The 25,896-nt window shown below is 30.9% G+C and overlaps 1 protein-coding gene across 1 annotated transcript; it reads right to left on the bottom strand.

Moving 5' to 3' along the window:
* Positions 1-1,016: 1,016 nt before the first annotated feature.
* LOC143049835 (2-oxoisovalerate dehydrogenase subunit beta, mitochondrial-like) lies at positions 1,017-25,889 on the bottom strand. Its single transcript, XM_076223580.1, has 9 exons — positions 25,718-25,889; positions 24,011-24,088; positions 22,656-22,724; positions 22,061-22,194; positions 20,591-20,746; positions 19,703-19,874; positions 6,250-6,395; positions 4,518-4,604; positions 1,017-3,365 (listed from the first exon to the last, which is right to left on the bottom strand). The coding sequence occupies exons 1-9, from the start codon at positions 25,842-25,844 to the stop codon at positions 3,222-3,224; spliced, it is 1,113 nt and encodes a 370-aa protein (XP_076079695.1). The 5' UTR covers positions 25,845-25,889; the 3' UTR covers positions 1,017-3,221.
* Positions 25,890-25,896: the final 7 nt, after the last annotated feature.

Raw genomic sequence — 25,896 nt, 5'->3', positions numbered from 1 at the left:
TCAAAATTTCATAGATTTCTATTTACTTAAACTAAAGTTATAGTGTGAAAACCAAAAGTATTCGGACGATGACGACACGGACGTGATACCAATATACGACCAAAATTTTTTCAATTTTTGCGGTCGTATTAAAACTGCCCATTTTGCAATAATAGTCTCTTCTATTTTCATTTTTTTACTGTGGTTTTCTTTTAAATAAAACAAGAGTGCACACTGAAATGTCTCGCCTTCTTTACATACCATTGATATTATGTTGATAGTTCTTATTAAAAAGCTTTTACTACAACTATCACATAAACTAAACATGATCCAAGAAAATGAGGTCAAGGTCATATAAACCAAACGAGAAATACATGCACACCTTACAATCATTCAATACGCTAAATATAGTTGACCAATGGCTTATAATTTCTAAAAAACAGACTTCACCAAGAAAACTAAACATGAGGTTAAGGTCAGATGAACCATGCCAAGCAGACATGTACAGCTTACAATCCTTTTATATACGACAAATATAGTTGACCTATTGCTTAAAGTTTAAGAAAAACACAACCAAAACACATAAACTTAACACTTATCAATGAACCAAGAAAATGGGGTTGAGGTCAAATAAAATCTGTTAGACTGACATGTACATCATTAAATATTTTCATACACCAAATATGGTTGACTTACATGTATTGCATATAGTATAAGAAAAAAAGACCAAAACTCAAAAACTTTCACCACTGAAAATGAGGCAGATGACACCTGCCAGTTGGATATGTACACCTTGTAGACCTATTGCTTATAGTATCCAAGGTATGGATTTGACCACCAAAACTTAACCTTGATCACTGATCCATGAAATGAGGTCGAGGTCAAGTGAAAACTGCCTGACGGCCATGAGGACCTTGCAAGGTACGCACATATCAAATATAGTTATCCTATTACACATAATAAGAGAGAAATTAATATTACAAATGTAAATGTGGTTGTGAACTACTTCAATGTACAACACAAAAATAATACACACTTTTTTCTTGTTTATTGGTTTATTAAAAATACACACAATTATATTTTTTTCATATCTTGACATTTTCAACTTCATTCACTTATGGAACATTCATCAATCAGCTTAAAAATCACCCTATTCATAAATAAGCAATATTTTTTAACTAAATAACTAAAAAAACCGTCATGGTCTTAAATGCATATAAAACAACATTATATATATATCAAAGACCTTTGACAGTCTATGGAATTTAAATGTATGGCCATCTCAAGCTAGTAAGATAAATATTAATATTTATCAGATTCTTTAATTACTGGGAATTTTATTTTGGAGATTAACGATTAAGGTGGTACCCAACGCTTTCACTAAAATAAATTTGGCTTGTTTAATTTTCATAAAATTTTGATGAAGTATTTACTTTGAACCATTAACAGAAATATAAAAATTTTAAAAATTTTGAACCAACAGTTTTGTCAGAAAAATTACACTGGTTATATAGCAAATTGACAAACACCAATTTTGATCATTGAGAAGCTTAATAATCCTTTTACAACACAACGTAATTAAAACGTTTAGCTGACTTTACAGAGTTATCTCCCTGTAGTGTTAGGTACCACCTTAACAGAAATATAAAAATTTCAAAAATTTTGAACCAACAGTTTTGTCAGAAAAATTAGTAGTTTGACAAAAAATTCAGCATTCAATCCTTTTTTAAAATTTGCAAATTGTTGAACATTTGAACTTGTGGATCATTTTGGACCAGTGGCAGATCCAGGGAGCATAGTGGGTGTACACCCCACTTCCTTTTTTATTGGAAGCAGGAAAAAGGCTGGATTAACACCAAATCAAGCTCCATAAAAAGATGGAATTGCCTCAGGCCCTGGTGTGATAAAAAAATCAAATTAAAGGGATTAATCTAAATTTAATTGAAAATATATGAGTATTTTAAAAAGATCTAGTAGTAAAATGAAATAATAATGCTTTAATGTAATGCCCTTGCACAAATTCTTAATCAATATAAAATGTATAAATTTGATAAAAAAAAAAGAATTCTTATACAGTGCCAGTCTCTGTAGGAATCAAGCATTTAAGAAGAATTTCAAAATAAGTTACCCATCATCGTTAATTTCTTAATTGTTAATGTCTAGTGCATTTCAACAAATTGTGTCTTGAAATACCCAAGGAAGCTACCATTTGATTTTTATGGGGGGGCTAGGATGAAAAATTTTGTCCTGCATTTTTTTTGTTGCTGTAATCTCTGTCCTGCCTTTTCATTTTTCACTCTGTTCGGTCCTGCCTTTTTTTTTTTTTAGTTTATCCTGACTTTTTTTTTATATAAATTGTCGTCCTGACTTTTTTTTTTGCAAGTGTCTCATCCTGCCTTTTTTTTACTCAAAACTCCTGTCCTGCCTATTTTTTTCAAATTTCATCCTAGCCCCCCATAAAAATCAAATGGTAGCTCCCTAATAGAGAAAAGGAAAACAAATGTTATATAGTCATACACCATTTTACAATTTGATCTGAGCAGGTTTTTGTCATGTTTTGACTACTATCTGATTCTTATGCAGATTGGCAATTAACTTTCATTAAAGCATCATACAAGAGGTACAAACTTTATTGGCACAATGTGGATAAAACCAGAGGATTCCTGATATCTGATATATAGTAACAAACATCTTAAACTTTTGCCAGTTAAATTCATAATAAGTGAACACAATTATCATAATTATGAAGGTGCATTAAGTTAACTGAAGGGTATTTAATTAAAGGAAATAATTTTCTTCATCAACATAAAAGACTTTAAAGTTCACTTCCATGTGGCATTGAAACATGCCAATCTTGCACTTAATTAAACGACTCTGTCAAAGTTCTAGTGACATTGATAAAATTTCATCCATAAATGGCACATCAAAGATTCCTTCGTTCAAGTCTATAGCAAATGTAGATCAGTCTCCCATGTTGGAACCATGCATACACAACTTTCTTATACTGGGGTTCTATTTATTTTTGTGGTAACCAATTTTTGTGAATTGAGGAAAACGGTATTTTGTAACCTTCCATGTAAGCCTTCAAAAAAATGTATTTTGTTCACCATTGAAATCCATGATTCACATTTACCGACGAAATCCACTGGAATTGGAATTCCACGAAAAATAATGAATCCACAGTACACAAGAGAAACAAATATCTATTTTGAGATTCAGTATCACAGCATCTATAAGTTACATTATCCATAATTAACAATTTTTTTAACTGCCTCTAAACACCGCCATTTGTCAGGTAAATAAAAAGCTTCAAATGCATGAGGGAACGGAGTGTCATAACCACATATTCTCATTACAGGTGCTTCTAAATTCAAAAAACATTCATCCTGAAAAATAAAAAATAAATATTTTAAAACATCCTTATTTTCTATAATTCTAATATCATGATTAACATGATTAAATGACTTTAATACATTTATATGGTAAAAATTCCTTAGGGAGCTACCATTTGATTTTTATGAGGGGGCTAGGATGAAATTTGAAAAAAATAGGCAGGACAGGAGTTTTTAGTAAAAAAAAAGGCAGGATGAGCAACTTGGTAAAAAAAAAAGGCAGGATGACAATTTGTGTAAAAAAAGTCAGGATAAACTAGTAAAAAAAAAAGGCAGGACCGAATAGAGTAAAAAATAAAAAGGCAGGACAGAGATTACAACTAAAAAAAAAAGCTGGACAAAATTTTTCATCCTAGCCCCCCCATAAAAATCAAATGGTAGCTCCCTTAACTATTAAAAAAAATAAAATCAAAGCGCTTAGTAGCACTTTGGGTAAAGATGATCATTGTCTCCCTTGATTTGCAGAGCTCAACATTACTGTTTGTATGATTGTCCAAGTGAAAGAGGAAGTCAGACAAGAAAAAATATCATAATTATTTTTTAATCTCCGTATTAACCTACATTTGTAATTGTTTTTGCTATTTAAAGGGTTTACCATAATGTAATTATTGATCAATATAAGTACAGTGTAACCTGCCTAATCCGACACCTGCATATTCCAACATTCTGCTTTAACAGATACATTTTTATTGTCCCAAAACAGGCCTATCCTTTCAGAAAAAACCTGAGTATTCCGACACCCTGCTTAATCTGACATTTTTTCGGGATCCCAAGTGTGTTGGATAACACAGGTTACACTGTACAATGGTTGGTTTGAAATTATAAGAATTCCTTTAACACATGTGTTGTGTGTTGAAGACTGTACTTTGACCTATATTGTTTAACTTTTACAAATTGCGACTTGGATTGAGAGTTGTCTTATTGGCACTCATACCACATCTTCCGATATATCTAACTAAGGGTTGTGTTAATAGATAAAGATTGCATTAACTATTTCAGATTTTGCACAAGGGATAAGGGCAAGTGAATTAAGAAGTCTGACATAAGTCGATTTTATTGCTGATTGCCCAAAAGGCTGTTAAAAAATGACAATGAAGGTCTGATGTGTTTCCCTTTACAGAAAAACAAAGATATGGTAAAGCATACCTGTATTGTTGCTGCTATTTCTGCTGCCACTCCCATAGTGATTGGTGCCTCATGGGAAATTATACATCTACCCGTTTTCTTTACAGACTGAAAAAAAAATTAACACAAATGTTTCAAAGAATATGTCATAGAGTTCTAATTGGAGGACTTTCCACTCCACGAGCATACAGGTAAAATAAAAAAGAAACACACATTTTTCATGTTTTATCAGCAGTGACGGTTTTGACTTCTGATCAACCAAATCAAATAGTGTCATTTTCCTTTTATAATGCATACATAGAAGTTAAGACTAGTCTGTATTGCTATGCCATAATTATTTCATTTTTAAAATTTTAAAATGATATTTGACAGTTTCTTAATTAAAAACAGAACTCTAGACCTTGATTTTTTAGTAGAGTGCACTTTATGTTGATTTGTACCACCTAAAATTTGTAAGGGTTCTGCGGAACCCAGGGTCTCGCCTACTTGCTGTTAATCGCAACAAAAATGAAGAAAAAAATTAATAAAATTATTCCTCTCTTTTGATTGTAAGAAGCTTCTATCCAAGTTTGGTAAATATCCAGGATAGTTTATGAATCTAATAAATGATTTAACAAGAATGTGTCCCCAGTACACAAATGCCCCACTCGCACTTTCATTTTCTATGTTCAGTGGACCGTGAAATTGGGGTAAACCCTCTAATTTGGCATTAAAATTAAAAAGATCATATCATAGGGAACATGTATACTAAGTTTGAAGTCGATTGGACTTCAACTTCATCAAAAACTACCTTGACCAAAAACTTTAACCTGAAGCGGGACAGACGGACGAACGAACGAACAGACGGACGGACGAACGCACAGACCAGAAAACATAATGTCCCTCTACTATCGTAGGTGGGGCATAAAAACTTTAACTAATGCTAGCTGGAAGAAAAACTAAGTCAATATTTGTAAGTAAAATACATATAACATGTATAAACAGGTACAAAATTTTAACAAATATTCATCATTTTGACAAATGTATGGTTTCTCATGATTTTGAAAATTAGCAATAACAGAAGAGCATGAGATCAAAGGTCATAGAAAGTTTTACCAGTATTCAATTATATATACAATGACATTGTTTTATCATCATTTTTGTCGAGCCTTCGACTTTATTTGAAAAAGCAAGACATAGCGATCCTATATTCCGTCGTCATCTGCAGCGTCCACAAATATTCACTCTGTGGTTAAGATTTTTGAAATTTTAATAACTTTCTAAAACTATCCTGGATTTCTACCAAACTTATGATCATAAACAAGCTTCTGTCCAAGTTTGGTAGAAATCCAGGATAGTTTAAGAAAGTAATGGGAAAAGCTCACTTGGCCCTTCGGGCCAGGTGAGCTAAAAAATCAAACATGTTTTTTGTAAATTTAAAAAAAAATTGCACTTATAAATGCATGCAATAATTTCTTAATTTACAGTAAACTAAAAAAGTAAAGAAAGTGAAGTGGAACTGCTCTGGATTGGCTAAATTGGAAACCTAGAGCATAATAATCTTACATTTATCACAGTGTCCTCATCCCACGGTAATATTGTCCTCAAATCTACTTACATTTATCACAGTGTCCTCATCCCACGGTAATATTGTCCTCAAATCTACTTACATTTATCACAGTGTCCTCATCCCACGGTAATATTGTCCTCAAATCTACTTACATTTATCACAGTGTCCTCATCCCACGGTAATATTGTCCTCAAATCTACTTACATTTATCACAGTTTCTTCATCCCAAGGTAATATTGTCCTCAAATCTATCACTTCACATGAGACATTAAATTTTTCCTCCGCCATATTAGCTACCTCTCGTAATACATGTACCTGAGTTCCATAACCAATTAATGTCACATCATCGCCTATAAATAGAAATGAGAAACCAATAACGAAAGATGATGGAAAAAAATCTTTACTTGAAAATAAATATTGTTATTATGTCTGTGATGTCATGCATGGTCAGCTTCTCATGATACATGTAGCATCTGTAACAGATTATATTTAACAAATAATTCATGGGGGCTTGAAATTATATCTTTTTTACCACAGTTTGGCCCTTTATGCAAATATTTATTACCTTGAGCCTAATATCAGCATAATAGGCCAAACTTGTGGTAAAATCAATACAAATTCAACCCCAGTTAATCATTTTTTTTTCTAATAGGACAAGGACAGCTATTCTTTTGGATTAGAGCTCTAGATGAAGGAAATATTTGCTGTTCACAAACTTGACGTTAAAGAAAAAGAAAACATGCTTCAATTATTAACATTAACAAAGAATATGACGGTTTGGATGAAGTTGCATGATTATCTTACTTTTATTGAAGAAAATCATGTTTCGGCGCCTTTCAGTTTCAGTTTTTGTTTGTTCCTAGTTAGTTTTTATGTTTTGACGATTTTCAGTTTCAAATTTTTGCATTTTCCAATAGAACGTTCTATTCTTACGTAATGAATCAATGACTTCATTTACATAGTCTGACCTATGGCAACTTATTTTTGAAAAGCATACCACTTAGGAGTAAGATTGGAACAACCCAAACAAATCATGATGTTTTTTCACATCATTATATTCATAACTTACCATGGGTGTTTGAAGAACATCATATGAGATTGTAAAAAACTGAATTAAACATCAAAGAGGCTTCAATAAACTTCTGGTGTCGCAGTGTAAAATATATTGTTGTCAATTGCCACAAAATTTGGTTAAATGTTCAAAATCTTAAATTATGAGGTCAAGGACATTCTGGCAACTGTTAAAATAAATGTATGATGAAAAACAATATTAACACCTTTGCCTTCAAGATAATATAAAACTGTTTAGTTTAAGTCTTCCTATTTTTTTCATAAATTTTTCACCATTTATCCTTTTTTTCCCAACAGTTACCCAATAAAATAATTAATTTTATATTTTCAAAACCAAAAAGTCAGATACATGTAATCACTTTACCCTAAAAATTCATTATTCCAGCCAATTTTTTTTTTATCTCAACAATGTTTCCTTTACATTTCATAAGTAGAACCCTAAAGAAATAACATTATTATCTGAAATGGGAGTGGGTCCCCCTTAAAGTAGTTGGTAGAGGGGGTACATATTTAACACACCTATAGACGGTTTTTGATTTTTTAATTTAAAAACAAAAAAAACTTCTTAATTGTACATATTAATATCGTTTTATTTTTACTTTACTTCTATATTTGTAATTTTAAATAAAGTTCTATCCATCATTCTAAATACTGTATTTTGAACTACTTTATTTTTGGATACTTTTTTTCAGCACTTTTTGCACATTATTCTCTATTCTGTAAACCACATCCTGACCTTCATATGACTAAAAATAATGAGTCACCAGTAAAGTACAATGACATTGACATTGATCAAAGATTCAAGAACTTCAAAGAACTAGAGTATTCCTTGACCTATCATATGCAAAATAATTTTCCAAAATTAAAAAAAAAACATTAAAAAACAAAGATCATTAATGTATGTAAAGTCCTGCAATTAAGTATCGTACTACGTGGCAACAAATATTTTCTTAAAATAGAAAGAAGAAAAAGATCATTAATTTCTAAAAAGACATTAACCAATGGAAGTTAAAAAAAATTACGATGTATTTTACTTTATTTACTAGATTATATAAATCCTTGACCTTGTATGAAAATTATTGTCCATAAAAAGAACGTAAATAAAATACCAAAGATCATTCATTTTTACACTGACAGAACTTTGTCCTACATTTCTAGCTTGAACTTTCTGTACAAAAAAAGTTAATCGTTTATGCAAATTATCTAACCTAAAAGGAAAATGAAATTAGCAATGATCATTCATTTAATATGTATGTTATCATAACAGACTATTCGATGAATAATTGATGCAATGATTTTGACAAATTCACTTAACAAAAGTGCTTGGCATTTCTTTTAATTGTATTTTTTTTGTTTTGACCTACAAGAGCTACAAATCACTCAATAGTACAAATAGAGGGGGAAAATGAATCAATCAAGCATTGCTACTGCTGTGATTCAATCATTTATTAGATACAGTTTATAGTTGGACATTTTTTTATATCTCATTTTCAATATTTTTTTCTTTATTAAGCTTTAGCAAGCCATACATATATATACACATGGAAAAAAGTATTGCAACACCTTAATTTTTTAAAACTTGAAAAATCAGCCTCTTATTTTATATGGAATATGATAAAATATTTGTAAAATAATATTGAAACGTAGTTAATGATAACATTGACATTAAAACGAACAAAAAATGTATGAAAAAAAAATGTTTTATCTAACCAAAATTTTTATATCAAAATGAAGTGTTTTTTTGTACAAAAAACGCATTTTACAACTTTAACTGTAGTCGAACTTTACAATGTCAGCCTTTTCAAAATTAATCTTAAGATGATTGTTCACATCATGGTTGATCATTCTACCCCAAAGAATTAGTACTTTGTGCACAGCCCCCATTCAAACGAATAACCCCATCTTAATGTTTTCTGATTCCTGCCATAAGTTGACTAATTTGTTGCTAAGGTAGCAGCAACCATTCTTGACGAAGGGTATTGTTTATTTCATGATGTGTTTGAACTGGGGTGTGTTTTCGTGCACTATACGCCCAATAGTGTCCCATATATGCTCGATATGGTTCAAAGTCGGGCTACAATCGGGCCAAGGAAGATAAACTGAATTCCATTGGAACAATGGATCTTCCTCCACGATGCTAATTTCTAGCTTTGGCCAGCTCTGCACTATATTGGATATGGGCAACTGTGTGTCTGTTCGTAAGCAAAGGTCCCCGAAATAGTTTTATCACAGAATAACCAGTAGTGATGCGCCAATCGTTTAAAGGCTCCTATATGGTCATCACTCTCTTTTTAGGATTGTATTGTTTGCAATGTGTTTCCTTCTGACCAACCTTTATTATGCTTGATATTCCCTAGCAGATGTTATAGGGGGTCTTCTTGATCTCGAAAGGTCTTTAACATCTTTTGTTGCCTGATTTTTATTCTCAAAACAACTTATAGTGGAATGGTGATGACCAACTGTACATGCAATTGTCACAGCGACATACCTGTTTATCTCATGCTGATTATCTGCCATCTTGCTGCAGTTATGAGTTCAATCACATAACTTTATAAACTTGGTTATTTAAAGTGTTGAAAACAATGAGGATAAAAACATCTGTTTTCTTGTTTACGAGTACAGTAGCTGCATGTGCAGATAAGAACTTATCGAGTCAATATTTATTGATTAAACTCAGGAGATATTTAAATAATGTTTAACTAGTTCTATTTCAACAAATTATATTACAAAAAAATAAAGAGTGTTTTTTTAATTTGAATTTCAATTTGGTGTTGCAATACTTTTTTCAATGTGTATATATATCTATTTCTCTAATTCTTACACGATTTATCCCTTTCCTGACATGTTGATTAATTTCATTTCTCTAATTTTTGTAGTATTTTCACATTTCCTGACTGGTGTGAGAAAAATATTTCTCCTCACTAGTGAAAAATCTGTTCTCTGCAAATGATTGGTTGAAATTTAATTGTGACGTTAAATTTTCTTGTTTTCTTCTGAATTTTCTTATTGTGACGTCATGAAAAAAGGCGACCATGCCTGATGACTTCACATCAATATTACAAAACTTTCCTCAAATCTATGAAAAGGAAGGATAAAAATCATTAGAGAAACAGATTGCACCACTGTAACTTGTGTATTACGATATTTCTCTACTCTCAACAGTTAAATTTTAATTATTTAACCAGATGCTCCACAGGGCACAGCTTTATACAACCACAGAGGTTGAACCCTGAATGGTTGGGGCAAGTATGGACACAACATTCAAGCTGGATTCAGCTCTAAATTTGGATTGTGATTAAATAGTTGAAACTGCATATGTTTCTGACACAGAATGAATGTGGTCTAATGAACTTAAAATATTTTTTTTGCCTTTGAGCAATTCACTATGCTGTTGAATATTAATCCTCTCATCCTCTCAAAAAAATGTTTGAAGAAATTTTCTTTTTATTTATGAAATCTGAAATGAGAAAATTTAACCCCCCCCCCCCATTTTTATTTCACTTCCCCCTTTCCCTTTTCCCAAAACTGATCTCAATTCAAATTTCTAATGGAGTTTGCAACTCATTTAAATACATCATAAAATATTAAAATGTAAAATAAAGTGCTTGTTATCACTTATCACTGAATGGTAAAGATTGTTTTAATTTATCAGTTGGTAGTAAAAGTGAATATACATTGTATATTGTATAAAACAATGATTTAAATTGATTCAACTACTATTCTGGACAAAGAAAGATAACTCCAATTGAAAATTTCTTGCTATTGCACAATATTGTGCAATTAGATATTTCTTGCTATTGTGCAATATTGTGCAATTGAAAATATTTGCTATTGCACAATACTGTGCAATTGAAGATTTCTTGCTATTGCACAATACTGTGCAATTGAAAATTTCTTGCTATTGCACAATACTGTGCAATTGAAGATTTCTTGCTATTGCTGAATACTGTGCAATTGAAAATTTCTTGCTATTGCACAATACTTAATATAATAATTTTGGATCCTGATTTGAACCAACTTGAAAACTCAATACTTAATATAATAATTTTGGATCCTGATTTGAACCAACTTGAAAACTGGGCCCATAATCAAAAATCCAAGTATATGTTTAAATTCAGCATATCAAAGAAGCCCAAGAATTCAATTTTTGTTAAAATCAAACTTAGTTTAATTTTGGACCCTTTGGACTTTAATGTAGACCAATTTGAAAACAGGACCAAAAATTAAGAATCAACATACAGTTAGATTTGGCATATCAAAGAACCCCAATTATTCAATTTTTGTTAAAATCAAACTAAGTTTAATTTTGGACCCTTTGCATGGACCTTAATGTAGACCAATTTGAAAACGGGACCAAAAATTAAGATTCTACCAAATTTCCAATGGAGTTTGCAACAATAACTACTCATTTAAATACATCATAAAATATTAAAATGTAAAATAAAGTGCTTGTTATCACTGAATGGTAAAGATTGTTTTAATTTATCAGTTGTAGTAAAAGTGAATATACATTGTATATTGTATAAAACAATGATTTAAGTTAATTCAACTACTATTCTGGACAAAGAAAGATAACTCCAATTGAAAATTTCTTGCTATTGCACAATATTGTGCAATTAGAAATTTCTTGCTATTGCCCAATACTGTGCAATTGAAAATATTTGCTATTGCACAATACTGTGCAATTGAAGATTTCTTGCTATTGCTGAATACTGTGCAATTGAAAATGTCTTGCTATTGCACAATACTTAATATAATAATTTTGGATCCTGATTTGAACCAACTTGAAAACTGGGCTCATAATCAAAAATCTAAGTATATGTTTAGATTCAGCATATCAAAGAAGCCCAAGAATTCAATTTTTGTTAAAATCAAACTTAGTTTAATTTTGGACCCTTTGGACTTTAATGTAGACCAATTTGAAAACGGGACCAAAAATTAAGAATCTACATACACATTTAGATTTTGCATATCAAAGAACCCCAATTATTCAATTTTTGATGAAATCAAACAAAGTTAAATTTGGACCCCGATTTGGACCAACTTGAAAACTGGGCCAATAATCAAAAATCTAAGTACATTTTTAAATTCAGCATATCAAAGAACCCCAAGGATTCAATTTTTGTTAAAATCAAACTAAGTTTAATTTTGGACCCTTTGCATGGACCTTAATGAAGACCAATTTGAAAACGGGACCAAAAATTAAGATTCTACCAAATTTCCAATGGAGTTTGCAACAATAACTACTCATTTAAATACATCATAAAATATTAAAATGTAAAATAAAGTGCTTGTTATCACTGAATGGTAAAGATTGTTTTAATTTATCAGTTGTAGTAAAAGTGAATATACATTGTATATTGTATAAAACAATGATTTAAGTTAATTCAACTACTATTCTGGACAAAGAAAGATAACTCCAATTGAAAATTTCTTGCTATTGCACAATATTGTGCAATTAGAAATTTCTTGCTATTGCCCAATACTGTGCAATTGAAAATATTTGCTATTGCACAATACTGTGCAATTGAAGATTTCTTGCTATTGCTGAATACTGTGCAATTGAAAATGTCTTGCTATTGCACAATACTTAATATAATAATTTTGGATCCTGATTTGAACCAACTTGAAAACTGGGCTCATAATCAAAAATCTAAGTATATGTTTAGATTCAGCATATCAAAGAAGCCCAAGAATTCAATTTTTGTTAAAATCAAACTTAGTTTAATTTTGGACCCTTTGGACTTTAATGTAGACCAATTTGAAAACGGGACCAAAAATTAAGAATCTACATACACATTTAGATTTTGCATATCAAAGAACCCCAATTATTCAATTTTTGATGAAATCAAACAAAGTTAAATTTGGACCCCGATTTGGACCAACTTGAAAACTGGGCCAATAATCAAAAATCTAAGTACATTTTTAAATTCAGCATATCAAAGAACCCCAAGGATTCAATTTTTGTTAAAATCAAACTAAGTTTAATTTTGGACCCTTTGCATGGACCTTAATGAAGACCAATTTGAAAACGGGACCAAAAATTAAGATTCTACCAAATTTCCAATGGAGTTTGCAACAATAACTACTCATTTAAATACATCATAAAATATTAAAATGTAAAATAAAGTGCTTGTTATCACTGAATGGTAAAGATTGTTTTAATTTATCAGTTGTAGTAAAAGTGAATATACATTGTATATTGTATAAAACAATGATTTAAGTTGATTCAACTACTATTCTGAACAAAGAAAGATAACTCCAATATAATTTCTTGCTATTGCCCAATACTGTGCAATTGAAAATATTTGCTATTGCACAATACTGTGCAATTGAAGATTTCTTGCTATTGCTGAATACTGTGCAATTGAAAATTTCTTGCTATTGCACAATACTTAATATAATAATTTTGGATCCTGATTTAAACAACTTGAAAACTGGGCCTATAATCAAAAATCTAAGTATATGTTTAGATTCAGCATATCAAAGAAGCCCAAGAATTCAATTTTTGTTAAAATCAAACCTAGTTTAATTTTTGACCCTTTGGACCTTAATTATGTAGACCAATTTGAAAACGGAACCAAAAATTAAGAATCTTCATACACAGTTAGATTTGGCATATCAAAGAACCCCAATTATTCAATTTTTGATAATTTTGGACCCCGATTTGGACCAACTTGAAAACTGGGCCAATAATAAAAAATCTAAGTACATTTTTAGATTTAGCATATGGACCATAATTTGCTATTGGGCTTGTTTCCTATAACGATAGAAAAGTGATAAAAATGTGTATTACTGTAAGAAAAGTTGTAACTACATCTAAAGATGCCTTTATTTTTATCAATATACAAGTGTATGCTACTCTTCCCTAGAAAAAAAATTGAAATTAACAAATTTCAAAGATTATACGACCGTATTTTTGTTACTTTTCGCTTCCAAAGTGCATAACGCTGACTGGTTTATAGATAATCGTCACTGGCAAATTCGTAACTTTTGCTTTCAAATAATAAAGAACATCGACCAATATGAATAGTCAGAAGAAAATGCCGAGAACTATAAGTATTTCTTTAGCAGGTGTAAGAACACTAGCGTTACTTTGGTTTCCGATTTCGTAATGCAAATTTTAGATGATGTAATCTGCTTTGTTGTAATAGAATTCTTTATAACAATATGCAAATATGAACTCTCGCGAGATGTTTAAACAGGTAAATCAGAGATGATTTACATTCTAGTTTTGTTCTTCGTAATAATTAAGTTAGAAAATGACGTTATCGTTATGCGTTACATTTCACACGAAACAGAAGTCCAGTTATTTCCTTTTTTTTATTAAAATTGTTTTTGTCGTTAAGTTCTAATCATATTCTGCAAATACTTTTCAGAAACGCAATAAACTTGTCAAAGGAGAAGTAAACTTTTACCATGCATGACTTGAAAGGAAGTACTTTATTGATTTTAGCCCACTAAAGTAGGTTAAAATGTGGAAACCATGTAGATGGTGTACAGGTCACAAATATCACATGGTGCCTATTTTAAAGATTTTAGTTCCAAGTTAAAAGTTTTTTTCTTTACTGGATTTAAAGAATTTTACATTGCCAATGATTTGGAATAAATTGTATATAACTGGAATTTCAAAACCAAATATAAATACATTTTTTTGGCTAAAACATCAAGATACAACGATTATGGTATCCTTTATCAATGAAGAAAATATGGAAATTTCTGAATAAATTGTACTAATTGTTTTCAAAACAAGCACATATTTAGGAGTTTTATAATACTGTTACATTTAAGATGGATTTTAAGAAAAAGTATACTGTTCAGATTAATTTAAGCAGATTTTGCAATAAAATAAAACTAAAAAAATGCTTTCCGTTTCTTATGGTTTCCTGTCGCGTTTAAAAAAACCTTTAATTTAACATTGAAAATAGATTTTAAATATTAACATGAAGCAAGTAACACTAGTAATGGTGTTCATTTATGTCTTTTGAAATATATTGTGCAAAAAAGAGAAAATAAAGATTGGTTTCCTGTCACGTAAACGATGAATCAAAATGTATTAATTTTTTCTTGAAAAACTCAATTGTTCCATTAATACTATTCTAACACCAACACAACCCACAGAATAAAAGTTAAAGTTTTAGAACTTATAAAAAAGGATACAAAAAGAAACCAAAGGCCAAATACCAAATTATGGTCCATATCAAAGAACCCCAAGGATACAATTTTTGTTAAAATTAAACTAAGTTTAATTTTGGACCCTTTGCCTTAATGTAGACCAATTTGAAAACGGGACCAAAAATTAAGAATCTACATACACAATTAGATTCGGCATATCAAAGAACCCCAATTATTCAATTTTTGATGAAATCAAACAAAGTTCCATTTTGGACCCTTTGTGCCCCTTATTCCTAAAAACTCCCAAAATCAAACCCAACCTTCCTTTTATGGCCATAAACCTTGTGTTTAAATTTCATAGATTTCTATTTACTTATACTAAAGTTATGGTGCGAAAACCAAGCATATAATGCTTATTTTGGCCCCTAATTCCTTAACTGTTGGGACCTCAACTCCCAAAATCAATCCTAACCTTCCTTTGGTGGTCATAAACCTTGTGTTTAAATTTCATTGATTTCTATTTACTTATACTAAAGTTATTGTGCGAAAACCAAGAATAATGCTTTTTGGGCCCCTAATTCCTAAACTGTAGGAACCAAAACTCCCAAAATCAACCCCAACCTTCCTTTTGAGATCATAAACCTTGTGTCAAAATTTCATAGATTTCTATTTACTTAAACTAAAGTTATAGTGCGAAAACCAAGAAAATGCTTATTTGGGCCCTTTTTGGCCACTAATTCCTAAACTGTTGGGACCAAAACTCCCAAAATCAATCCCAGCCTTCCTTTTGTGGTCATAAACCTTGTGTTAAAATTTCTATTCACTTTTACTAAAGTTAGAGTGCAAAAACTATAAGTATTCCGATTTTTGCGGTCGTATAAAAAGCTCTGCAAGTTTCGCACTTTAAATATTAAAATTTAACTGTCGAGTTGAGAAATATCGTAATACACTTGTTGCAGTTGTGGAATCTATATTACATCAACGAGTGAATTGTTTGATCTCAGTTCTTCATTGGTCAAAATTTATTATGACATCCAATTTTCTTGCTTTCCTCTAAATATCCTATTGTGACGGCATGAAAAAAGGCAACCATGCCTGATGACGTCACATAGAAAGAACACATCTTTTTGCAGATCATTTGAAAAGAAGTATTGAATGTTTCTGCATATTGTTTAAAAATCATTAGAGAAACAGATTCCACCACCAAATTTGGTGTAATACGATATATATCAACTCTTGATCATGTTGATAGTAAAATTTTAAATATTTAAATGTCTGGAGTGGATAAATATCTTATCACACTCGATGCAGTGGTAGAATCTTTATATAGACAACCATCACAACCTTGAATAACAGTAATTTATGATCATGCATTATTTTCAATTATTTAAAAATTGCAATAATGAAGGCACGCAATAATTTCTGATTTACACTACTTGTAGCTATATATATAGAAATGCATGCATCTTGTGTCCTCAATCTTGTCTGTCATTTTTTACTGTTTATTTTGATAAAGCATATATACTTTAATAATTTATAGGACAAAACCTTGAATTAAATCATTCATAAAACATTTTGTAAAACATTTTGTAAAATAAAGAATTCAAATCAGGTACCTGATAATTGTTGAACTTTGTTTTAATGATAGATTAGTTAATGAATATTGAAAAACAAGAAAATTCCTAAGTGTAATTTAATTTTTTTTAGCACACTTACTTACTGGCCTTGTTTACATCTTAAATTAATTCCTAGTAGATCATTATGACTAGTTTCTGTAAGCAAATTACAGAAAAAATCTGTCATTCAGTGGAAACTACCAAGAGCTAACTGACAATTTCAGTCATATTTATAATTCTTATAGTTGACCTCATTTTCTGTTTTCATGACACAATAATTTGACTTTCCCGTGCCACGCTTACCAAAATTCGGCAATCCCGTGTCACGCTTAGACCCCAATGAGACCCACCTTATAGTTGGCTGATAATTTTCCCTCTTTGAATAATAGACAGAAATGCAGAAATATAGATAAAATAGTCACCCTTAGGGCAATAACTTTAATAAGGTTCTGAATGATGATATGTAAAAATAGTCTTTAATAGACAGTTAAAGATCCAATAACTCTGGAAAAGCAAACACTTATTTTCAAAATCAAAAGATATTTCAGTGTAATGATTGTAGTTATTTGATTGAAGTGTACTTTAGCTAGTGCATAATGATATATGACAAACTAATCTATTCCCATAAAAAGAAAATAATCTAACCACATAAATGGATAAAGACAAATCTGTAGTTGACAAATCAGAAAATAAACCTTGCACTGCATAAAAATAATTACTATCAAAAGTTAGCAACATACTATTAGACTGCGTAAATACCTATTTTTTGCATAAAATCCAAAATGATTGGTCAAAAATTTATCAGAGCATAAGCTCCCAGATAAATTTTGTAAAATGAACATGTTAGAAAAGTGTAATCTAATATTGTTCCCAACACCTAAACTACTCACTCAGAGGCTCTTTAGAGCCTGTGTCGCTCACCTTGGTCTATGTGCATATTAAACAAAGGACACAGATGGATTCATGACAAAATTGTGTTTTGGTGATGGTGATGTTTTTGAAGTTCTTACTTTACTGAATGTGCTTGCTACTTACAATTATCTCTATCTATAATGAACTTGGCCCATTAGTAACAGAGGAAATTATTTTGTAAAAATTTACAAAATTTACCAAATTAATGAAAAATTGTTAAAAATTGTCTATAAAGGGCAATAACTCTTTAAGGGGTCAACTGACCATTTTGGTCATGTTGTCTTATTTGTAGATCTTACTTTGCTGAACATTATTGCTGTTTACAGTTTATCTCTATCTATAATAGTATATTCAAGATAATAACCAAAAACGGCAAAATTTCCTTAAAAATACCATTTGGGTGGGCAGCAACCCATCATGATTTTAACATGATTGAAAATTCAACCCCTGTCAGATTTGCTCTAAATGCTTTGGTTTCAGAGTTATAAGCCAAAATCTACATTTTACCCTATGTTCTATTTTTAGCCATGGCGGCCATCTTGGTTGGTTGGATGGGTCACTGGACACATTTTTAAAACTAGATACCCCAATGATGATTGTGGCCAACTTTGGTTAAATTTAGCCTAGTAGTTTCAGAGGAGAAGGTTTTTGTAAAAGTTGACGACAGACGACGGACGACGACGGACGCCAAGTGATGAGAAAAGCTCACTTGGTGAGCTAAAAACTCTCAGTTGTCCATGAATAAAAGTCCCATAACTAAGGAATTACAAAAGTGACACTCATAATTAAAGTCTAATAACTCTGAAATTACAAAAGTGACAATCAATAATAAAGTCTTATAACTCTGGAATTACAAAAGTGACAATCATGAATAAGTCCAATAATTCAGAAATAACAAAAGCGATAATCATGATTAAAGTCCCATTACTCTTTAATTATAAAAGTGACATTCAGGAAAATTGAAAGAGAACTTACATCCATCTATTCTAGCTCTGTGGGAATATTCCCCAAAAAAATTATCACAGGAACTTTGAGTTATTGTATAACTTGTGAGAAAATGTCTAATTTTCCATCAATAAAGCCCCAAATCTGGAATGAATAAAACATTGAAACCTTCAAAATTGAAATGGGACTTTCTTTCATCAATTCTAATGTGGTGATTAAATTTTATCAGAACTTGTAAATGCAAAATGAGTTATGGTACAAAGTGTAGCCATACAAGATGGACTGACCATTTTATGTCAAAGAGCCCTGGGTGTATAACACTGAAATATTTTTCTTCTTCAAAATTTAGATGTCTTTCGATCACAACAAAGCATCTGTCCAAGTTTTGTTTAATTTCAATATGATTTGACAGAGTACCACATCTTCTTCTTTATATTTATTGATTACTGATGTCTGAAAAACTTTCATCATAGACTGTATGGATATTTTAACTGAGACATTAAAAATTGAATTGAAAAAATTTCGATTTATTAGTAAAAAAAACCCATTCAGATATCAAGCCTTTAATGTTGTACGCCAGAAGTATGATCTGCCTACAAATGACCCATCAGTGAGGTTCAAATAAAAAACTTAAAAGGCCAGTTAAAGAATATAGAGGACCCAAAATTCTGAAAGGTTTTACCAAGGTTATCTATCCACATATAAAATATGGCAAAATAAAATAAATGGGAAATGTGTCCTTGGGAGACAGATGATGCTCTTGCCTGCATATCATATAAAGTTATAAAGGGACATAACTGTAGAATGGTAAAAGTGATGCAATTCAATATGTACTTGATCTGAGATTTTGGTATTAAGCATTGTGTAAAAGTTTCATAACATTTAATTGAGGCATAAGAGAAAAATCAAGTATCAACATTATCAAGGAAAATGTAATTTTCTTCATTTTACAGAAATTGGTAGCAACAATAGTAAATAAATCTACAGTATTAGCTCACCTTCTAAAAGAACTTCAGCTTGTCCTAAAGGTATTGTATAATCCCCTGATGGTACCTCTTCAATGGCAGATCTGTACAATATCTTAGGTTCAAAGAATATACAAGGATTCTGGTCTCTAATGCATGATAATAGTAAACCTTTGGCTTGGTGAGGTCCTCTAGGGATCACGACCTACAGAAAAAGGTTAAAGGTTACAAAGAATATACAAGGATTCTGGTCTCTAATGCATGATAATAGTAAACCTTTGGCTTGGTGAGGTCCTCTAGGGATCACGACCTACAGAAAAAGGTTAAAGGTTACAAAGAATATACAAGGGTTCTGGTCTTTAATACATGATAATAGTAAACCTTTGGCTTGGTGGGGTCCTCTAGGGATCACAACCTACAGAAAAAGGTTAAAGGTTACCTGATAGAGAGTCAATACTCAAACTGAAATATCTTAAAAAGATTATTTTCCTTTTTGTAGCATGACAACCTAAACATATAAAACTAGTGATCTTCATTTAGAAAAAACAATGGACTGTAATTTTTACTTATAGACAATGCACATTTTAGGAGGAGAACTAACAGTTTTTCAGCATACATATTTTTTTTAAAAAGATTTAAGTGCCATAATTTTGTAACAAAAAAATAGCCGAAAATATATATGCAGATACCCTGATCACTCTTCGCCCCTAGATGTAATGCATAAAAAGATGGAAATTATATTGGTCAACTACAGAGAAAAAAGAATATAACAGAATTCACAGCTACATAACATATTAATACATAAACAAGCAACTTACTTTTATATGAGGTATATTTGATAAGAAAGCGTCTGGACTCTGAGTGATACAAAGCTACAGCTCCTGTTGGGGCTCTACACAATAACTATGATGAGTAACTTACTTTTATACCAGGTATATGAGCAAAGAAAGCTTCAGGACTCTGTGAATGATATAATGCCCCATGGCCGACAGCTCCTGTTGGGGCTCTAATCGTAAGCTTTCCACAATCAAATATATTTCCTGTCCTATATCGGAACTTTGCAGCTTCATTTGTTATCTGAAAAAATATATGCAAATATTTATGAAGACAGGAACACACCCTTCACAAATAATTTTACCCCCCAAAAAAACAGGCCATTACACCATAACAATTTTTATAGAAACAATCCTTAAAAAAAAAATGACAATTTTTTTTTACTGGAGAGCTAGCTATTCATAGGTAGACTGAGGTTCCTGATAATTTTTAATTCATTATCAAGGGAAAAGGCCAGAAGTTACAAAAAAGTTCATAACTTGGAACATTTTGAAAAGAAAACATCCTTTAGTGATATCTGATAATATGAAAAAAAAAATAAGTAAAGGGAGACAATTCAATATAATAAAACAAAACAAGTATTTTAAGAACTTTTTGCTTTTAACTTCATTTTTTTCTTTCTAAATATTCAGCTGTCAGATATACTGTCATAAACTTTATAAAGGAAATTACCTTTTTTTATACTTTGTGTAAAAAACTCTCCTGAAAATATCAATAGACATGATAGAAGTTATTACCAGTGTTATTTCAACTGATCAGGCGGAAATTACTTTTAATTTGCATAAGGACAGTCTATTTGAAGAAGTGTGTGATATGGATGATTGCCTTATTATTATTACTGATTTCTAATCACCTATCAGTGTCATCAAAGGAATTTACAAAACAATGACTGGACACTTCATTGATGAGTTTATTCTAAAACACCTAACTATAGATGGACTGGTTTATTATGAGGGACCCGGTTAAACTCCGCCCAGTCAAGTGAAATAAAACAAGTAATATACCCAATTCAAAAATTAAAAAAATTCTGTGGAACTCTGTATCTTAATTACAGCTGTCAATGTTAATGTGTAACTGTAATGTTGATTGCCAATAATCTGGTCCATTTATCAATAAAATCAAAAGAAATAAAAAAAAAATCCACATTTTCTTCATAAGCTTATTCTTGATCTTGAAGAAGATCCTGCATGCCTTATTTTCATTACATTCCATGAAAGTTTGACAAAATTATGATGTTAAAAAAATCCAGGACTTATTTAAATAAAATCTTAATTATTTATCCTAAGTCTATCTATCAGTAAAATATAAAAAATGAAAAAATATATATTTTCATTTGATTGTTTTCTTTTAATCATAAAAAAGGCTGGCCACATAATAGGAAAACTTTATTAATTTTTGATTCTTGGTTTTGGTCAAAGTCTGCATAGTGCATACAACCTTATAGAAAAATTAAAAAAAAATCAGGTTCTCTTGTTCCCAAGAAATCACAGAAAGTTGGTATCCAATGAAAAGACATAATGTACAGTAACTACAGTTAGATAAGTTTCTTTTAAATACCTGATCAAAAGCTGGGAAAATATAATCAGCAAACTGTATCTCTGCAATGGCTGTAGAACCCATTGTAGCTACTCCTATACCAAAGGCTACAATACCTTGTTCACTTAAAGGTGTGTTAAACACTCTATCACGACCTGTAGAAAAAATTATAATGAAAACAAACATGGCATTATTCTCTTCTGTCTAAAATCAACTCTGATTATCTCCCCTTGGTCTATTAAAACATGCAGTAAAAATAATGTGAAGACAACCAGACAGACAGATGTCCCTTAAAAATGCTTTGGGCTCCAGATCTTTAAAAGAGAGCTCATGATCCAATTATAAAGCATTGTAATGTTAATTTAGATATTTAATAGATTGTTTTCTTGAAAACTATAGTTGACATCTAGAAGGTTTTTTTTCTACTTGTGTTGTTGGGTTGATGTCTGAAAAATGCTCTGGATTCTTGAGGTCACTTTTAATTAGGATTTATTGATTTTAGAATTTAATATAGTTATTATTATAAAAATATATTGGTAAATTTCTTGATTGTAGAATAAATTTCATCTTATTTTTGTACAGTAAATGGTTTTTTTCGCCTAAAATATAAACTTGCCATATCTATCTTTTAATTCTACACTACATCTAAATACGCCACCGAATGCTACATCTTCTCCAAACAACACTGAAAAAAATAGATTTAAATCAAATATCAAATTAATATCAGAAGCAATGTTCACATTAAGAATTTTTGAAGGCAAGTACAATCTGTCCAGGGACTCATCATTTTTGGTCAACACCAGTTCATCAGTAAAATGAAATTTTATTACTGTACTACATAATTTATTACTTCAGTCTCTATGACCAAAAAAAAAAAAATGCAAGGAAATGATATAAAATTTAGAATATTTTAAAACTCTTGATATAAAATAATGAGATATTGATGCAGCATCTTTGCCATTCTTTGGACTCACTTATTTTAAAATGATGAGTCTGGACAGATTTTCATGAGTCCAGGACTTATGATCTACTCACCTTGTTGAGAACCCTGAGAAGAATAAAATCTTTCTCCAACAAAATGTGTCAATAGAAATTCTAATGCAACACCGTTTGTAATGTTCATTTTGATTGGATAACGTCACTTATTTACATGGCATCAATTGACAATTGATGCTATGGGACGCATGTGCAAACGCAGACGGCATTTGACATATTTTAAATACATGTTTTAACGTTGTTTTCTGTCAGTTTCATTAGAATGGAGATAACAATATTGTATTTTAAGCTCCGACGGAATCAATTGGGGATTTGATGGTCGCAAATATCTGTTTACTGTCTCTGCTAACGTGTTGCCAGTAAACTTTATTAGCGACCATGAAATCCCCAATTGATGCCGTCTGAGCTTAGAAAACAATACAGTTATCTCTTGAATATCAACCTTAGACACCAATATAATTCCAAGAACTCTGCTTTTTGCAACAATGACATCATGAAAATTAAAGGTATGATTAAGCCTTTGTAACTTGGATTGATATCAATATCATCACGGTTAGCTGATACAGCATGATTGCCATTGACCATATTACACACATTTTATCTATATTTATACAATGCATAATTTCCCCTTGTTTTGTTAACAGAAGAGAATCTATAAATATCAATATCATTTTGTTAGTTCAGTATTAAATCAGGAAGTTAAACATGTTAAAGTTTTGTTTACTAGACAACTAGTGGGACATTCCTTCCTAACAGATTCATAAATGATGTGGTGAATGCAGATGTTTCTTCTTATGTCATTATTTAATACATGCATTAACATTTAATTTTTTTTAACCAAAGGTTCTTTTTGTTTATATAATATTGTATACAGTACATGTATAGTTACACTTTTCTTTGCTTTCAAATTTTTAGATCTGAGCAATCAAGATGAGTTTTATTCAAGAATAAAGACAGAAGAGTTATCTCCCTTACCTGCTGATGGATCTGTAGATAATGCAATATCTAAAGCATTATTTACAGCTTGTACTAAATTCATACGAGTTGTCTCCCCTGAAAAGAGAAGGAAAAGGATTAAAAGATACACCATTATAATAGATGAATAGACATTAACATAATGTTTCCAAAACAAATAATTAAAAGTAACCAATAACATTAAATGAATTGCAAATTTAGATCCTTCCAGCATGTGTCCTACAGCTGACAGATTGTGGGTAAGCAAGGTATCGGAACCGTTCGCCCTGATTACATGTTCGCCCTAGGTTCGTTCGCACTGAGTTTGTTCGCCCTGGTAATCCGTTCGCCCTGGGTTCGTTCGCCCTATTTTCATTTATGATATGTACAATGTATACGTTACATTAATGAAAGAAATATATATTTATATATATTAAAATTTATGTATATCTATTAAAAGTTAAATACAGAATATTAATGAAATAAAATTCTTGGCTGCATCGTTACACTTTAATTTATAACTACTTTTAATTGCTGTTGATTGAATTTTGATTGCTGATAATTTGAAATCTTTGATATCACTGATTGTTATATGAATTGTCTTTGATGGATTAATAATGAAAATAACATTTTTCTCAAACAATTTTTTTACAAAGTTATTGCCAAACTGTACATGCCGTCCGACAACCCACTAAACAACGTTCAGCCGCTGCAGTAAAGAATTTTAGATCAATTAACACTTTGAACTTTGAACACTTTCTTATGTATAACTTTAGTGCTCCTAATGTTTCATTTTTATTGATCAAATCATGTGTGGAAATGCCACGGTAAAGTAAAAGGATGTGTAATAGTGATTTCCTAGTAACGTAATTACATACAGATACTAACTTAGTTCTCAATAGTTCGTAAATTAATATTCGGCGAAATTGTAGACTGACTTCAACATATTCAATTAAATACACACAACACAACACTATAAAAAAAAATAAAAATCAGGGCGAACAGGTATCAGGGCGAAACAGAACTAGGACGAACAGTAACTAGGGCGAACCGAAATCAGGGCGAACGGACCCGGATTCCAGATTGTGACATCAGAAATATTCTCTCGTTGACCTAAAAAAAAAACCAGTAGACCAGATAATAGTGGCGAAGGCTAAGGGGAGATAATTCAAACCATAAAGCTTCTCACGCTAGCAAATTTAAATCTGAAATAGATACTTAGTATTTCAAGTGTCAAGTGATTTAAACACTGTAAGTGTAGAATATATATGTACTAGTGCAATGTCTACATGTAAGTAAGTAAGTAAATTATTTATTATAGTGGCATGTGTTTTTCACAAAATATTATATAATACACATGATACAGTGAGATATAAAAACAATAATTAGAACACCTGACCATTTGGGTCTACAAGTCACTTTCGCCATAAATTTCAATGGTAAAACAATGGAGTGTGAAATAGTGAGCATTTCTTTGCATCAAAACCTCTCAATCCATGTAGTGTATTGACAACAAATTTATCCACTTTTCTGTCAATGCAGGTATTAACCTTTAATCATCCTTGGTGCCATAAACAGAAGTCATATCAAGTATTTTTAAAGTAATCTTTAAAGGGTATCTTTTATTGTTATATTTTCAAGATGTCATAATTATTTTGGATATATATTTTAGCAGGTGCCCTTTCCCTGTTTCCAAGTTCATTGCTACTGAGTAAGCAAATGAGTTACCGTGAGCAGCAGAGATTGTGTCAGGAACATATTGTACTGACGCACATCTGTGGACAGACAGAGAAGTCTGTAAATTCTTTTTTAAAAACTTTGCATTCTGCAAACACCGCAGAAACTTCCAGGACATAGTGTTGTTTCTGAATCTAAATACACAGGAAGTTGATCTAAGGGCGATAAAT

The sequence above is a fragment of the Mytilus galloprovincialis genome, chromosome 10 (genome assembly GCF_965363235.1).
Source record: "Mytilus galloprovincialis chromosome 10, xbMytGall1.hap1.1, whole genome shotgun sequence".
Taxonomy (NCBI): domain Eukaryota; kingdom Metazoa; phylum Mollusca; class Bivalvia; order Mytilida; family Mytilidae; genus Mytilus; species Mytilus galloprovincialis.
The sequence above is the reverse complement of the archived record's forward strand: the minus strand, read 5'-3'. Positions and strand labels throughout refer to the sequence as shown.

Excerpts from the sequence above, each read along its gene's own strand:
- LOC143049835 (XM_076223580.1), bottom strand. The coding sequence starts at position 25,844 with ATGTCCTGGAAGTTTCTGCGGTGTTTGCAGAATGCAAAGTTTTTAAAA. Across the intron at positions 22,725-24,010 it reads ATCTACAGATCCATCAGCAG|TGTTGTTTGGAGAAGATGTA; the intron begins GTAAGGGAGATA and ends TATTTTTTTCAG. Across the intron at positions 4,605-6,249 it reads ATGAAGAAACTGTGATAAAT|TCTGTAAAGAAAACGGGTAG; the intron begins GTAAGTAGATTT and ends TTTTTTTTTCAG.